The 18,473-nt window shown below is 39.5% G+C and overlaps 1 protein-coding gene across 1 annotated transcript in view; it reads right to left on the bottom strand.

Moving 5' to 3' along the window:
• Positions 1-18,473, bottom strand: part of GRIN3A (glutamate ionotropic receptor NMDA type subunit 3A) — a 151,923-nt gene that overhangs the window by 40,889 nt on the left and 92,561 nt on the right. Inside the window, exons 4-5 of the mRNA XM_060013356.1 lie at positions 9,327-9,472; positions 3,090-3,205 (exon numbers count right to left, since the gene is read on the bottom strand). Coding sequence (XP_059869339.1) covers positions 3,090-3,205; positions 9,327-9,472 — 262 coding nt within the window. The remainder of the gene's footprint in view (positions 1-3,089; positions 3,206-9,326; positions 9,473-18,473) is intronic.

Genomic DNA, 18,473 nt, shown 5'->3' with positions numbered 1-18,473 from the left:
CCACATTTTCATAAGTTCACAAATTCTAAATGTTGCTAAAGGAAAGCATATAATATTTTTTAAAAATTTCATGAAGAGAGAAATATTCCATAAAAATCTATGAGATTAACTTTTTTGTTAAAAGCAGCAATCAAGACTTTTACTAGTATCTCTATCATGTTGTTTTTAATATACGTGTCCTCCCTTTGTGTTTTACAAAGTTCTGCTTTTAGGTTGTAAACTTGTTCACAGAGGCAGTATTGAATTAAAATTTCTGATTTGCACCTCACCCAGAATAAACCTGCAATGGTTTTTTTAGAATAAGCCAACAATGATGAGAGCGTTCTCTGTATTCAAATCTGTAGTCTCTCTGCTCTCTTGCAGAGAGAGCACTTCCTTGCACCATTTTGTATTTGTCCCCTTTGAAAACAATGTGGTATCTGGGGATGATGGGAACTGCAAGACACCAAGTCTCAGGAGCACAGATGGAAATGTAAACAGGAAACCAGTGGGGAGTTAATTGTGTGGCATCTGGCACTGGGGTCTAGCAGAGGCAAACAAGCCATCTCACCACTGCCTTTTGACAAGATAGAGTTGGCCCCTAAGACAAAGGTGGAAACTAGAGTCCTTCATTCTTTTGCCCACTACAAATAATTCATTGTTAACAGCTGCTATTGGCAAAAGGGACCTCAATTACCCAGTGCATCTAGGACAGAAAAAAAAAAGTAACATCTCTTCCATATCCCTAGATGCCACAAAAAATGGGAATTTTCCCATTGTTACATCAAAATGAGGTTATATAATGAATGTTCTTTGGTTTTCTAGTTCTTCTTTGGCTTTTCTTTTTGTGGCCTGCTACATCAGACTGTCATCCTTTTTTTTTTTTTAACATCTTTATTGGAGTATAATTGCTTTACAATGGTGTGTTAGTTTCTGCTTTATAACAAAGTGAATCAGTTATACATATACATATATTCCCATATCTCTTCCCTCTTGCATCTCCCTCCCCCCCACCCTCCCTATCCCACCCCTCTAGGTGGTCACAAAGCACAGAGCTGATCTCCCTGTGCTATGCGGCTGCTCCCCACTAGCTATCTGTTTTATGTTTGGTAGTGTATATATGTCCATGCCACTCTCTCACTTTTGTCACAGCTTACCCTACCCCTCCCCATATCCTCAAGTCCATTCTCTAGTAGGTCTGTGTCTTTATTCCCATCTTACTCCTAGGTTCTTCATGACCTTTTTTTTTTTCTCTTAGATTCCATATATATGTGTTAGCATACGGTATTTGTTTTTCTCTTTCTGACTTACTTCACTCTGTATGACAGACTCTAGGTCCATCCACCTCACTACAAATAACTCAATTTCGTTTCTTTTTATGGCTGAGTAATATTCCATTGTATATATGTGCCACATCTTCTTTATCTGTTGATGGACACTTAGGTTGCTTCCATGTCCTGGCTATTGTAAATAGAGCTGCAATGAACATTTTGGTACATGACTCATTTTTTTTGTTTGTTTTTTTGGGGTTTTTTTTTTGCGATAATGTGGGCCTCTCACTGTTGTGGCCTCTCCCACTGCGGAGCACAGGTTCCGGATGCGCAGGCTCAGCGGCCATGGCTCATGGGCCCAGCCACTCCGCGGCATGTGGGATCTTCCCGGACTGGGGCACGAACCCGTGTCCCCTGCATCGGCAGGCGGACTCTCAACCACTGTGCCACCAGGGAAGCCCACATGACTCTTTTTGAATTATGGTTTTCTCAGGGTATATGCCCAGTAGTGGGATTGCTGGGTCGATGGTAATGTTTTTTTAAACATCTTTATTGGAGTATAATTGCTTTACAATGGTGTATTAGTTTCTGCTTTATAACATAGTGAATCAGCTATACGTATACATATATCCCCATATCTCCTCTCTCTTGTGTCAGACTGTCATCTTAATAGAAGATCCCTACCACTAAATCTCTCTCTTCCTGAGTTCAATTCCTGGTTCAGGTGGAGGTAGCTTTGCCTGGAGAGGGGATTGATTTCTCTTAGGAGAAGGCTTGAAGAAACAGCATCAGCTGTTACATTCTCATTCATCACAAAAACGAAGACTGAAGTAAAAAATTTGCTGTTGTGTTTAGGGGAGACAGGGACCAACTGTGGTTGGGGAATTGGAATCTGAATAGTCTCGATATACTAATTTACATATAGGAAAGTATAGTTTTCTGGAAATAGAACTTGGGCACCCCCGTGGGATTGTTTCAAGTCAAAGTGCTTTCTGACAAGTGAGTATGGCTTGTTTTGGGAACCAGCATGTACTGTCAGAGGAGGGAAGCTGGGAACTGGGAGATGTGAAATTTGCTGGTTCAAACTACCAGCTCCATATATCAACTGTTGTCCAGGATGCAAGGAGCTACTGACAAAGCAGTCTTTCTTTGGTCCTGAAGTTTGATTGATTGGTTGACCAAATTGAAAGCAAAAATTTGCTGCCAGTGGGAAGAAAGACAAACTCAAGGTCCCAAACAAGGTTTTTTTTAGGACTCTTAGAGGTTACTAAACCACAAACGTTGCTTTTTTTCTACTTATTTTTCAACTAGTGGAAACATTTATTTAAGGACCATGAGATTTGGATTCTAATTCCAATATTAACATCTAATTGTGTGATTATGAGAAAGTGGTAAAATGTCTCTGGGTTTTCTTGTGGATAAAACTGAGTAGACTGGATTAAATCAACACTGGGGTCCTTCCAGTTGTAATGCAATCATTCTAGTTTTAGCATCAGATTCATTACAGGATTTGGACATTAGAAAATACAGATTAAATTAAAACTGGACTCCCTATTTATTATACTGTCACCACTCCCAGATATCTAAAGCAACATTGTTTGGATAACAATGGCGTTTTGGTTGTTGTTTTTCTAACAATTGGATAACAATATGTTTGTGGAGTAGGTAGAAAATAAATACCTAACTTCAGCAACTTAATAGCTGAGTGCTTAAGAGCTGAAAATGAAAACAAGGGAAGATGAATAGCTCTTTGCCTCTGACATTGGCATTTGTGACTTGCTAGGTTGGCAAACTGAGCACATTCTGAGTAAAAGTGAATCAAGAATGACTGATTAATACCTTCCATGGCAAATGGCTTCCCCACAGTTAGAAGTTTGCAGTCAGCATCTACTGACACTTCATAATCCAGAAGGGCTTTGTCCATGATGAAGGCATCTAGTTTCTCTGGATCATTCCTATGTTTAAGACGAAGAGAAGAAAAGTGAAAAATGATTCATTAATAGACAGGAAACACTAAGGCTGACAGCTAGCTTTTGTTTAGGGAACAGAAACCTGGACAATAAGGGCAGTACAAGCTGGGCAGCTGCTGGCTCTGCCTTGCTGACATCTCACTGACCTGCAGAGAATAGACCAGGGGAAGCAGACACTCTTATAAGAGAGCATGGCATCTTTCCAGTGGATTCATCTACCAGTTTCTTTCATTACTTCTAAATCCAACAACAAAACCAGAGCGACTATGAATTGAATGGGAAGGTAAATAGTCAAGGTTCATTTCTCTTACAATAACTGAATGACTTCTTTGTGTAAGCATTGTATTTATTGTTCTCCATACATTTTACCCCTTATAATAACCTTGAGGGGGGTGGTAGTATCCCATTTTAACAGATGGAAAAATTCAGGCTCAAAGAGTCAAAGTAACTTAATCCAGTCTACATAGCCAGTAAGTGTTGGAGCTGGGGGTCTCATTAATCATTGTGTGAACATTTTTAATTCTTTCTGTCATGATCACTATCATATTCTTCAGAGATCAGGCGTTATTTCATATTTGGGAGTACGTATTAAGGAAGTGCAAATAAGAGATCCAGCACTCTTGGGGAAAAGGGAGTTCAGGTCTCTTTAAAGTCCATAGACTGGTGTTCAGTAAATGGAATGGGAAGCATATGTAATAGATCTTTGTAATCTGATTTATTAATATATCTCCAGAGATTCATGTTTCACTCCCATCCCAGGAGGCAGTTCAGGCAAAAATCATTTAAAGGCAGTTGTTTCTGGACTATATCAGTGAGTCGGCTGTAGGCTGGGCTCAAGGTACCAGCAGACATCCTTGTGCATCCTTCATGTGTTCTCCCCAGTGTTTGGACATAGGCACAGAGATGGTCCCAAGGAAGGCAGTCAGCACTGGCTCAGCTCCACTTACAAAGGTGGCAAGGGAAGATGAGTTTCAAAGGGAAATGTTTAAGGTGTATGCAATGACTCTTGTTTTCAGCTACCTCAAACTTTTTTTGGAAAGATATAGGACATATATCCATTTAATAAAGGCTTTCTGACCCTCAGTGCTGTCCAAACAGCTTAGCAAAGAGAACAACTCTTCTCTATCCCATCTGGGTCCAGTCATTCCTCTCTTAGAGCCAAAAATGAGGCTGTTGGAATTCAATACATAGCAGTAGCTTCTAAACTCAGAGGAGAACATGGCTAGGACCCATCAAAAATCTAAAAGAGAAAGACACCTTTAGACATCTCTAAGATTCATCATTGAGCAGCAAGTACCTTTTTGATGGCTTTTTCTGAGCCACACATGGACACACATTAAGTAGGTCAACATCCCTTCTTAGTGCCAATGACCATTGCTTCCTCTCTCTACTCTTTTAGGAGGTAAAATAGGCACTTCAAAATAAATCCCTTTTCCAGGGTTATTGAATTTAAGTTACAGTGAGGCCTATGTTTAACTATAGCCAAAATGAAAAACACCTCCCAGGTCCAGAGCTGTGGGAAGCTTCTAAAAGAGCTGGGGATAAGAACTGTCTCCTGGAAGCTGAAGATGAGGAACCTTAACGGAATCCTGGCAGTAAGATAAAAGTCAAGCTGAAAGATGCTTCTCCAGTCAAATCTTGACTCTCACAGGACCAGAATGTACCTTGTGAGCTACACAGGAACAAGTTACCATTTACTAATACTCTGCAAATATTTGTGGCAGCAATAACAATACAAAAAATTAGGGCTCAGTTTTTCTAACCAGTATTTCCTGAGGTCCATCTCAGTGGTATCCCTAAATAACTCCTCATGATTTCGAATTGCAAAGTGAAGTTATCTATGGCAGGTGTCTATTGCATAGTAAGGCAAGAAGCAATTAGCTCACAGACTCCCATGGGGCCCTGAGTCACTGGTGAGGAAGTGGCAGTGTTTGATCCAGGTATAAGGACCTTCTAGACTGGTTGAATCATCCTTATAGTTGGCACGGCCATGGCCTACAGTTGTTTCTCCCATTATAAAATCATGCTGTCTTTTTGAGCATTCATTTAATAACACATATACCACAAAAACCATATAAACATACTAAAAGTAATTAATACTTTATTAGGGATTAATTTATTGGAATACTGTTACCTCCGAAAGCAGGGCCCTAAGTGAGTAGGATGAAGCCCAGGGGAATTCTGATGGGAGAGGGGAGGGACAGGTTTAACACAGGAACCTGTCTTTATAGGCGACTCCAAGGGTTGTGCTTGCAGGTCAGGGCACTGGAATGTCAGGGGGTAACTTGAAGACTGGTTGTTTGGAGTGGTGGCTAAGAGCATAGGCTTTATCTGAGAGAAGCCCAGAGAGAAGAAGGCAGAGGGCATTGATGATAAGCTCTGTTCCAATTTCACCTCAATCTATGAGTCACCTGGGGAGCTTTTTAAAATGCAGATTCTGGGACAGGGCCTGAGAGTTTGCATTTCTCACATGCACCCAAATGCTATCTGGTACATGGATGCTGCTGAAACATGGACTGTTTTCTGAACACCAAGGACCTACTTTCCGGTTTTGGTTTCCAGACTAGCCTGCAGCAGTGGTTGGATTCTAGAGACCTGGTTCTAGTCCTGACCCTGCCACTTGCTAGCTGTATTTCCATGAACAAGTTGCTTCTTTTGGAACTCAGCTCCTTCATCTGTGCCTGTTTTCCTACCTAACAATTTCTCCCCAGGCTAGAGAAGGGCCAACTCTGAGCACTTGGGCCTTCTAGATGAAGCCTCCAGAATAAGTGAATACCCTGAGTGGAATGCAACTCCAGACTGCAGCAGTGGCTTATCTCACCCTTTCACACTGCCATAAGTGCCCAGTTTGTCAGCCATTACTATCTAGCGGGGAGCCATTGCTGTCTCCCTGACATCTTATTCTTTTTCTCAGCCATGAATTTCCCTAAAGGAGAGGATAAAGAGGAGGAGCTGGGAGGCAAAGGAACGCTAAACTCTGTGTCAGAGAGGGACTCTAATGTTTTAATGTTCTTGCAAAATTGAAAGTGCCATTTCATAGCGCTTCAACACTATATATAACTCTGCAAATCTGAGAATACAAGGCTTCCTTTCTAGACTCTAGCTTAGTCCATAAAATTGTTTTAGGGGCTGATTACTACAGCTCTTGAGAAACACTGAGCCCCTATGTCCCATAAAATTATTTATTTCCCTTTCTTAAAAAAAAAGTTTGAGGAGATGCTACCAGAAAACTACTAGAGCTAATCAATGAATTTGGTAAAGTAGCAGGATACAAAATTAATGAACAGAAATCTCTGGCATTCCTATATACTAATGATGAAAAATCTGAAAGTGAAATCAAGAAAACACTCCCATTTACCATTGCAACAAAAAGAATAAAATATCTAGGAATAAACCTACCCAAGGAGACAAAAGACCTGTATGCAGAAAATTATAAGACACTGATGAAAGAAATTAAAGATGATACACATAGATGGAGAGATATACCATGTTCTTGGATTGGAAGAATCAACATTGTGAAAATGACTCTACTACCCAAAGCAATCTACAGATTCAATGCAATCCCTATCAAACTACCACTGGCCTTTTTCACAGAACTAGAACAAAAAATTTCGCAATTTGTATGGAAACACAAAAGAGCCCGAATAGCCAAAGCAATCCTGAGAACGAAAAAAGGAGCTGGAGGAATCAGGCTCCCTGACTTCAGACTATACTACAAAGCTACAGTAATCAAGACAGTATGGTACTGGCACAAAAACAGAAAGATAGATCAATGGAACAGGATAGAAAGCCTAGAGATAAACCCACGCACATATGGACACCTTATCTTTGATAAAGGTGGCAGGAATGTACAGTGGAGAAAGGATAGCCTCTTCAATAAGTGGTGCTGGGAAAACTGGACAGGTACATGTAAAAGTATGAGATTAGATCACTCCCTAACACCATACACAAAAATAAGCTCAAAATGGATTAAAGACCTAAATGTAAGGCCAGACACTATCAAACTCTTAGAGGAAAACATAGGCAGAACACTCTATGACACAAATCACAGCAAGATCCTTTCTGACCCACCTCCTAGAGTAATGGAAATAAAAACAAAAATAAACAAATGGGACCTAATGAAACTTCAAAGCTTTTGCACAGCAAAGGAAACCATAAACAAGACCAAAAGACAACCCTCAGAATGGGAGAAAATATTTGCAAATGAAGCAACTGACAAAGGATTAATCTCCAGAATTTATAAGCAGCTCATGGAGCTCAATAACAAAAAAACAAACAACCCAATCCAAAAATGGGCAGAAGACCTAAATAGACATTTCTCCAAAGAAGATATACAGACTGCCAACAAACACATGAAAGAATGCTCAACATCATTAATCATTAGAGAAATGCAAATCAAAACTACAATGAGATATCATCTCACACTAGTCAGAATGGCCATCATCAAAAAATCTAGAAACAATAAATGCTGGAGAGGGTGTGGAGAAAAGGGAACGCTCTTGCACTGCTGGTGGGAATGTGAATTGGTTCAGCCACTATGGAGAACAGTATGGAGGTTCCTTAAAAAACTACAAATAGAACTACCATATGACCCAGCAATCCCACTACTGGGCATATACCCTGAGAAAACCAAAATTCAAAAAGAGTCATGTACCAAAATGTTCATTGCAGCTCTATTTACAATAGCCCGGAGATGGAAACAACCTAAGTGCCCATCATCGGATGAATGGATAAAGAAGATGTGGCACATATATACAATGGAATATTACTCAGCCATAAAAAGAAACGAAATTGAGCTATTTGTAATGAGGTGGATAGACCTAGAGTCTGTCATACAGAGTGAAGTAAGTCAGAAAGAAAAAGACAAATACCGTATGCTAACACATATATATGGAATTTAAGAAAAAGAAATGTCATGAAGAACCTAGGGGTAAGACAGGAATAAAGACACAGACCTACTGGAGAACGGACTTGAGATTATGGGGAGGGGGAAGGGTGAGCTGTGACAGGGCGAGAGAGAGTCATGGACATATACACACTAACAAACGTAGTAAGGTAGATAGCTAGTGGGAAGCAGCCGCATGGCACAGGGATATTGGCTCGGTGCTTTGTGACCGCCTGGAGGGGTGGGATGGCGAGGGTGGGAGGGAGGGAGACGCAAGAGGGAAGACATATGGGAACATAATGTATATGTATAACTGATTCACTTTGTTATAAAGCAGAAACTAACACACCATTGTAAAGCAATTATACCCCAATAAAGATGTTAAAAAAAAAAAAAGTTTGAGGTGCCAAGTCTTGTTGTCCTTTGGGGATATTATTGTGTTTGACAATAGAGAAAACAGTTTCCTGGTGCTGCACAATTCTAGGGACTGGAGTTTGAATGTATGTCATTGTCCTGAGACCATCAGGCAGGAGAGAGAGGACTGCTTGCCTGCATGCTGTGGTGCTTATCAGGAGCCATTCATCCCCTTCTCCCAGGCAGACTAGATGAGCAGACCCATAACTGCACCAACCTCTTTTGCATTCAGCTTCACTGAATTACAGGCTCTGATAATCTGCCATGGTAATGTGATTGCTCTTGATTGCTTCTCATAAATGCCAATGAGAAGGATGCAGGCATGGGAATCATTGCCTTTTATCTTATTTTCTTTCTACAGGAAAGCTCTAAGATAAAGTCCACTTCCTTGTGATAAGAGGAGACAGTCCACATGCTTAGAGATTCACTGTGAAGGAAAGGGTTGCTTTGGGGCACTTTGTCCTCTGGCCACATTCCCTGAGTGTTTGATCATTTCAGCACCATTGTTTTCCCAAGTGATGTCGAACCAACATTTACTTCCCCCACCATCTGCTACTCTAATGACTGCACTGGCACTTTGATCAAAGCTACGGCCAACTTGGGACTGTGCAGGAACTAGTAAACTAGGTCACATAATTAAATGCACACTTATTCCATACTGCCTCCTGGATCTCACATGGTGTGAGATATTACTGCGCACACAATGGATATATTTAGCTATCATTTTAAAAAACCGACAAACACTACATCAATAGCAAGACTTCTTTTTCATTGAGAACTTTTTGGATGCAAGAGGTTGACGCTCACTTCAGATACTCCACTCCATCGGGTGTGGCTGGTACATTGTATCTTCTCATATACTCATGCATCTCTGGGAAGCTTTGCCTCACATAATCTTCAGCACTGCTTTCCCGGACAGTTCCAAAGCGGAAACCTTGAGAGGGATGATGTAGCTATGAGGCAGAAAAAGAAGTGTCTTTAATGTAAATTCTTAGAGTTGTTTTCAAAATTTTCTTTTCCATCATTCTTTGGATTCTAATAATGACTTAGGATTTTTCAAATGCACACAGTCATAAACAAATTTCCATGTGCCATGTGTACATGCTCTTTCATACAAGCTTTCACATAAGTAACTGTTCTATCTTCACATAAATAATTGTTCTATCTTCAGAAGCAAACAGATGGAAACAACAAACACAAAGTACAAAACAGCTTTCTCCTTTATATTGAGAACCTGTCAGAATTCTTTAGAAACTATAAAACGGTGTATAGAATCAAACTTGGTATTAAAAATTGCTTATCAGACAAAGCATAAAGTTAAGATAATAAATTAAAGATTGTGCCTTTCCTTAGTTAGAACTACACAAAGGCCAAGTTAAAAGCTTGCATCCTGGGCTTCCCTGGTGGCGCAGTGGTTGAGAGTCCGCCTGCCGATGCAGGGGACGCGGGTTCGTGCCCTTGGTCCGGGAGGATCCCACATGCCGCGGAGCGGCTGGGCCTGTGAGCCATGGCCGCTGAGCCTGCGCATCCGGAGCCTGTGCTCCGCAGCGGGAGAGGCCACAACAGTGAGAGGTCCACATACCGCAAAAAAAAACAAAAAAAACAAAAAAAAACAAAAAACCTTGCATCCTGAGATTGAAATATACATGACCCCAAAGAGTGAATACATCTCTTTTATGTTTATTGGTCTTTATGCTGCAGTATATTTTAAGTTTGTTGAGTTTGTTTTTGGTGTAATTACAAAATGATCTCTTTCCTTTAAATAACTGTGTTACCAGTCATGCTGTATATTTGCTCAAATGGAATGGTATGTAAGACAATTAGGAGCAACAGAGGAGGAGGGGAGCAGGAATAGATCCAGTAATGGCACAGTTCTCTAGAATGTAAGACCTCACAGTGAGGAGAGGCAGTGTACTGGGAGTCCTGTAGAAGCTTTCTGTCACTAAGGATAATAAGAATACAGCACATGAGGCAGTATAGTTCATGGAAGTTGTACAGAAGTGTTAATATAGAATCTAGACTTATTTAAAATATAAGAATGAACTGGGATTGAGCTGTATTATGAAAATAGTCGAATGTACTGTAGTAAGCAGTATATTAGAGATTATACTTCTCCACAATTGTTATGTTAAAGTTCTTTAACTTTTTTGTTCTGCTTCGTGTTAACATATTTGATATCATTGGTTCTGACTGAAGCCTTGGGGACAGGAATTCACTGATGGGCTTCATGGAGTTTATAAGTCTCCTGAAATTCTAGGCAACATTTTATGTAAATATGTGTTTGTAATTTTCTTCTATAAGGAAGATGGTACAGAGTTTCATATTTTTTTAAATAATTAGGTTTTCAAGTTGTTTATAGCCCCTACAGGTTAAGAAATCACTGAATTTGGTAACAAATAACTTATATTTGAAGATTAATTAGTTTTGACACACACCAAAGGTCTAACAATATGGCAATAGTTAAATAAATTATATGCCACATCCTTATAGAATGTTATCTAATGTATAAATCATGTTTGTGAAGCCTATTTAATAAAACAAAGCAAACGCTCATATGACAAATTGAGAAAAAGCTTTGTTATGGTCTGATCAAAATTAAATATGTATATAATTATTTTAAATGCTATGAACCCCCCCACAGGTATCATATATGTACACACACACACACACACACACACACACACACACGTCTTGGAAAAAATATATCAAGATATTAACAATGGTTGTTCCATTGATGGTGAAACTACAGGTGTATTTATTTACTTATAGATTGTTTATAGAAGCATGCCTCATGTTTGTAAGTTAAAAAAACCCTTTATTTTACAACCAGTGAAATAAGTAACTCATTAATTTATTCAATAATTTTTGGGGGCAACTTTGTATAATTTTCAAAGTTACTGGGCCCACAAAGGTAAATACCTGCAATCATTGCCACAAAGGGACTCACCACTTGGTTTGTGGTATTTCTTTGGATATCCCACTGTTGAGCAGGTGATATGGCAAACCCTTGTGTTCCATACACTGAACAAATTCTAATGTTTTATGCCAGCATAACCTTAATGAGGCATCAATAATAATAATAGCTAACATTTATTGAATATTATGTGCCAAATATGTTTACCTGCATAATCTTGATTAATCCTCATAAAAATTTTATGAAGAGGGCTCTATTAATACTTCCTTTTTAAAGATTAATCAACTGAAGCTCAGAGAAATATAGTAAGTAATAAGTAAGAGTAAGTAATAAAAGTAATAAGATCACACAGCTATAAGTAGAAGGGACTGGATTAGAACCCATGTCTGTTTGACTTCAAAGCCCACGCTGTTACCGACCACATCACCCTGCCTTCCAGCTCATGGCAGCAAATGGAGAGAAGATGTTTATTAGAATGAACTCACTAGTCTTTTAAAATATTCTCCTTAAGCCTTAGGCCTAGGCTGCTCTCACAATAGCAAACTGCAGCCCTATGGCTTGAGCAAGGCAAATTTATCAGCATTCTGTTTGTTCAACACCTATTCATTTTTTAAGGCCTAGAACAAGACTCTCTGTATGAAGTCTTTGGCCTTATCTAGCTTCACCCTCCTATCCAGGAAGAATAAAACCAAAAATAATTTACTGCTTATTTATCTGTGCTGATACAGCACCTTGAACATACAGAATATGTAGGCTAGGTACTTATTTAGCCATCTTTCACACTTTTCATGCCTACCTCCTTTGAGCCTTCCAAGAAACTTATGAGGTATTTCTATTATCTTCCTTTTACAGATAAAGAAACTAAAGACTAGAAAGTTTGTTATTTGCCCAAGGTCATAGAGCTAGTAAATGTTGGATCTGGAATTTGAACCCAGATAGTCTGATGGAAAATGGTGAGCTCTGAACACCATGAACAGAGCTTCTGACACTATGTCATACTGACTGGGTCTGGTCATTACAAAACTTGCTACTTATGTGACAGGCAGTGAGCTAAGGGCTTTGCACATTTTGAATTCTCACAATAATCCTGCAAGATAGATGTTATTTTCTTATTTTACATATTAAGATGCTGAGGTTTGGGCAAATTAATAATCAAATTCTCATAGCTAGCCATTAGCAAGATTCAGCTTATTCTTTTCCCTAACATGCAGACCAGGTTTCATTCATCTGTGGACCACAGTTACCTATTATGACGCTTGGCACCTTGATAAGGGCTCTATACATGTTTGTCAAATCAATTAATTTTACCACTATTCTTCTATCCTCTCTTCACCCATTTAACTTCTATTCATCCTTCTATTCTCAGCTCAGTAATCACGTCCCTAACTTGCTGTCTAGGCCAGATGCTCCTTTCCTAAGCCCTCATAGCACACATACCTTTCTTTTGTAGAACTTATTACAGTTGCACTTTAAAAATTTAATTGTGTAATAGTTTAATGTCTAGACTTTCAGCTTCTTCACTGGACTGGAAGTCTATGTAAACCATTTAATTAACTGTTGTATTCCAATGCCTTTTACCACGTAGTTGCTCAATAATATGCTTGATGAATGACTGACAGATTCTTTGAACCACAGGGAGATGAGAGCTTTGTCATCCCACTAAGCACAAAAGGGACTAATGATATAGCTTACAACTCAAGCTTTTGAAACGAACCCTCCTTTTAAGGTAAAAGGGTCTTAGGTCAGTAGTTAGAATACTTTTGTCTTACACATGAAAATCATCCTTTTTAGAAGTCCATTTTCTCACATTATGCTGTGACACTATCTTTATGGCCCATGAACTATTTCTAGGCAAACTCTGGACCTCTTTTCTTTGCTGAGTGCATCAATACAGCACTCCTTCCCAAGACACTGGAGGGAGTTGTGAACCAGCAGATCAAAGCTCGGAATTCCAGAGGAGGACTACCTAGCCCTTTGTGTTATCTCCTTTTCATGTTTTCCCGCTGCCTTTTGCCCATGGGCTCCCACATCTCCCTGACATGGCTCTCATGCCTGTGAAGGAGCAGTTTTGAGAATGGAAAGTTCCTTCAACATTAACATAAATAACTAGGTTCTATGGGAGGAAGAATTTTGTTAGTCTGACAGGAACCCCACTCTAACCTGGAGATGTATTACAAACACTGCCACTTCTGCAGTCCAAGCCACCATCGTTTCTGCCCTCTGCACATTCCCTCTCTTCCCCTCCAATTCAGTCAGGGTAAGCTTCTTAGAGCCCCAAACTGATGATGTCACTCACTTGCTTAATACCTATCAATGGCTCCCCATAGACCTTGGGATGAACTCGAAATTCCTCACGTGGCCTCAGCATGATCCTTCTCCTGCCTTCTTCTCTCCAGCCTCTTCTCCGCACTCTCCCCCTGGCCTCTAAGCTTTAGCCAGTTCTCTCAGTTCTTCCAACATATACTTTTTACTTGATCAGAGCTCTTGCCCATAGCCTTCATTCTGCCTGGGATGCTCTATCTCCTCAACCCTAACTTCCCTTTGTGTAGCTAACTCTAAAATGTCACTTCCTGGAGAAGGGTAGAGGGAAGGGATAGTTAAGGAGTTTGGGATTGACATGTACTCACTGCTATACGTAATAAGGATAACCAACAAGGACCTACTGTATAGCACAGGGAACTCAGCTTAATGTTATATGGCAACCTGGATGGGAGGGGAGTCTGGGGGAGCATGGATACATGTGTATGTATAACTGAGTCACTTTGCTGTGCACCTGAAACTATCACAACATTGTTAATTGACTATACTCCAGTATAAAATAAAAAGTTAAAAAAAATAAAGTGTCACTTGCTCAGAGAATACTTCACTGACCCCTAAACTAGATTAGGCCACCTGCAGCACCCTCCCATTGTACCCTGCAATTTCATATTGTGTTACTAACATTTGGGATTATTTGTTCAATGCCTACTTTTCCTGTGAGCTTATAAGCTTCCATGAGGGTTGGGCCTATGCCTGTCTCATTCGTGTAGTCATAAGTCCTCAACAAATGTTAGCTGCTATTATTCTCATCATCATCATCATCATCATCATGCAGCAAACACAGTGCTTGGTACAGAGCAGATGTTTGATAAGTATTGGTGAAATAAGTCTTCATTATTAACACAAATTCTCTTAGGTTAGATACATTACAAATTAGATACTTTTGTCACACTTCATGTTGTCTTTCTTTCCTTTTAAACATTAAATTTTTTCCTTTAGTTCTTATCTTAATTCTTTCAAAACAGTATGTTCTTTTTTATTTCTATGTGTGAGTTCCAGTACAAAAAAAAGCATGAGCTACTGAGCAGTCACAGAATAATAGAATCCGAAAAGGGATCTAAGAAGCTATTGATACAATTGGATGGACTAGCATAGTCTGCCCTTTGTGTCCATGTGGTGTGTAATTCAAAGAGCCAAGGATGTCAGAAAGCCTGCATCCAGGAGGGAGGATAAAAGTATACAAAGAGCTAAAGCAGTTGAGCTGCAATACAAGCATCACCAGGAAGTTCCAGAGAGAGAAAAATTTCTTTAAAGTTTCAGCTAAATATTTCACCAGCTCTTCCAATTCTGTTTATATTTGTGTCAGCCTCTTCAGGCCTTGCGGAAATATCTAAGGTTAAACCACGTATTTGTATGTGAATTGTTCGGTATTAATGGAATACTGAACTCTACCCAGAGCACCTGTGTGGAGAATAATCAGATAGACATTTTGCAGAAAGCAGAGAAGTGGCTCAAAACAAGATGGAAGCAAACTCAAGAAATAAGCTGCTCTGTCCATGGTAGATATGATGATTTAGATTCAAAAACAATCTCAATATTGAGTATTTTCATTTAAGCTCTACATTTGTATTTATCTGAGATTGTTACTTAAGTATGAGTGGAATGTAGTCACTCGATCTGATAAAATGTCCTTTGGAGGTGGGTGGAAAAGGCCATTCTTAATTTCATCAGTGGAATGGGATATACTAGGTATTGGGACCATAGTTCATCCCCGTGCCAATATAATGTCCAGTTAAAACCTATGGACTGTATAATGGAGGGTGGTCTCAGAGTTCGGAGGGGCTTTAAAAGTCATCTACTCTGTTCACTGATGCTTGAATCTTTGATAGCAAAGCTAAATATATTACTTGGAATTTCTTCAAAATGTAGATTCTGACTCATTAGGTCTAGGTTGGAGCTTGAGAATCTGCATTTGTAATAAGCTCCCAGGTGGTTCATGGACCAGATGTTAAGTAGCAAGGCTTTACTTATAATGTCACTATTATTTGCCTGTTAAGTCTCCACTTGAATGTCTCCAGTGACAAGGAAATCACTTCTCTTGAAGAATATCTTCTGTATAGGAAGGATGCCTTTGTGTTCCACCCAACAAATCTATCTATTTGAATATGTAATAATAATGATAATAATAAAAAAATAACAGCTAATATCATTTTTGGTTATTGTGGGTGTTCTGTTCATAAAAGGTTAAAACAAGCTTGATGGATCAGCCAAGCTCCCCAAAACAAGCACATTCATCCTTGACTCCCTGGGGGTCCAATACTTGTGTTCAATACCTAGCTGTCTTGGGAGTGGCCATAGGAGGACTGAGCCCTCCCCACTCCTTCCTCCCCTTGCTGGCATCACCACATCTTCACATACATCTCTGCTGCCACACTGGCCATCTTAATGCTTCTTTTTTCCACTTCGCTTGGGTTACAGGTGGGGGCTAGGGACTGAACTTGAAGAGAGGTATCAAAGTCAGGGAGGCTGTAAAAATAAGGAGTCCAGACTACAGGAAAGATGAGTAGCTGCAGGAAATGCTAGAGATCATTTAGTCCATTCATTTATATATATATCTTGCATTTATTAAGAACTTTCCATGTGTCCAGCATTGTGCTAAAACTTTTACATGGATTGTATATTTTAAGCCTCATAGCAACCCTATGAGGTATTTATTATCATCTCCAATTTTCACATAAGAAGTAAGGTATGTGTTTAAATAACTTGCCCAAGATTGCTCAGCCAATATAGGAAGTTTCTGAACTTAGTCGGACTGCAGAGACTTTGTATGTAAACATTCCACTGTACTACTTCCTGATCTATACGATAAGGAGACTTACACTCTGATGAAAAAGGTGAACAAGAGACTTGCTCCAGGTCACACAAATAATGCAAAGGTGAGCTTGAAAAACCTGAACTCAGGCCCAAGTAGAATCCTGTTGAATGTATAATCCCCTCCCCAAATGAGTATGGCTGATAAGAAAAATTGTTCTTTGTTTCTTCTTTATAGTAAGCTATGTTCAACAACACTTTCCCATCTACTATTTATGAAACCACAAGTTTCCAGTCTTTATGTCCCTCTCTAAAAAATAATTTCCTGAGTTAAATTTGCTCAGCAACATCCATAAATGGCACTATGGTACTCATTTACTAGGCCTTTGGAAGTCCTTGGTATTTCTCTGTCTCATGTGTAGTCATGCAAGGGTAGGGTCTATTATCATGGTCTCTGTAGTGTCTAAAAGCTAGATATTATAGGATTTCTAGAGGGTAATTATCGCTATTCTGCTACAAATGTTCAATCTCTGTCTTTGTTGACTGTTCCCTTTCTTTGATGAAATTCACTTTGTTTTGCTTCTTCTCTGACCCTGGTCTAATGTGTCATTCTATTCATCTGGAGCAGGCTACCCTTTTCAGTTCACTGAGACCATTCCAATTTATTCAAAATCCCCTTCAAATCCCATTTTATGCTGTGTGATTTTTGGAGCTATGTCCATTTCTCCCTTATATGCCAGATTAATTATTTCACTACGGGTACTGTAACACTACTGGTGTTTCCAAATACAGAGACATAGAATAATAATAATTGCATTGGTGGTAATGATGATGATGATGTAGCTCACCCTGTGCCAGGCATTGTTTAAATACTTTGGACATATTAACTTTTATAGTCCTTACAACAATCATATGAGGTTGATTCTATCATTATATCCATTTTATAGGTGAGCAGCCTGAGGCGCAGAGCAACTAACTAACTTGTCTAAGCTTATGGAGCCGGTAAATGACAGAACTGGGCAGTCTGTGTGGCTCCATTACTTATGCTCTTGACTACCATTATACATAGCACAAAGTTTTTGGCTTTACCAGCTATTCCCTTAATTGCTGTGAGACTCAGTTCCCTTATATGTAAAGCGGCTAACTGAAAGAGTTCAGCCATTGTACATGTAGCCCAACGGCCAATGGGGGAGCTTAATTAGTCCCTAACAACTTCTTAATACTAGTAGCTATCTGTTGCTTTGATTACATGCATGGCCCTCCATACTCATAATCTCATTTCAGCCTTCCTATATCCCTATGAGATAGGTTCTGTTAATAGCTCTAGTTCATGGTTGTGGGCAAGCTCAGAAAGTTGAAATAACTTTCCGCAGGCTCTTCAGCCCATGCTGTTGCTATACCCACTTATCAGCTGACTCTAGAACCCAGATACAGGTAAAATTATTGTCTTAATGGTTTTTTCAAAGGTAATTATGATCACAGTGCAATTACTTTAGAACCATAATTCCTCTAAAGATGTAATTCCACTGTGACAGAATTGAAGTTTGAACCAGGTCAGCTGAGGCCAGAACCGACACCTCTTATAGAAAATGGGAGGATTCCATTTAGCTCATGGCATCAGAACAGCCCTGTCTTTTTGTTTATATAATTGACTTGCTATCCAGCCAAACTTCAAGGTGAAAAATGACCTGTGGACTGTGGAACTCAAACTTCTCACTTGAGTCATTGCGCATCACCAGCAGTACTGTACCCTGCAGACTGAGCAGGCAGTAAGGTGCTTGCTGAACCTAGACTCAGCAATTCGGGGCTGATTAAATGCAAATGAATGAAAACAGCTATAAATTTACCTGCAGTCTAGCGATGTAAGCTTTTTGGCACAACTCTACCCAAATCCTTATGGCACAGGGACTTGTTTTAATGCCAGTTTTTATTTAATTATATAACAGAATAATTAAATATTAAAGTATGTC

This window comes from Delphinus delphis, chromosome 6 (genome assembly GCF_949987515.2).
Source record: "Delphinus delphis chromosome 6, mDelDel1.2, whole genome shotgun sequence".
Classification (NCBI taxonomy): Eukaryota; Metazoa; Chordata; class Mammalia; order Artiodactyla; family Delphinidae; genus Delphinus; species Delphinus delphis.
Note: the sequence above shows the minus strand (reverse complement) of the source record. Positions and strands in the feature narration are given on the sequence as shown.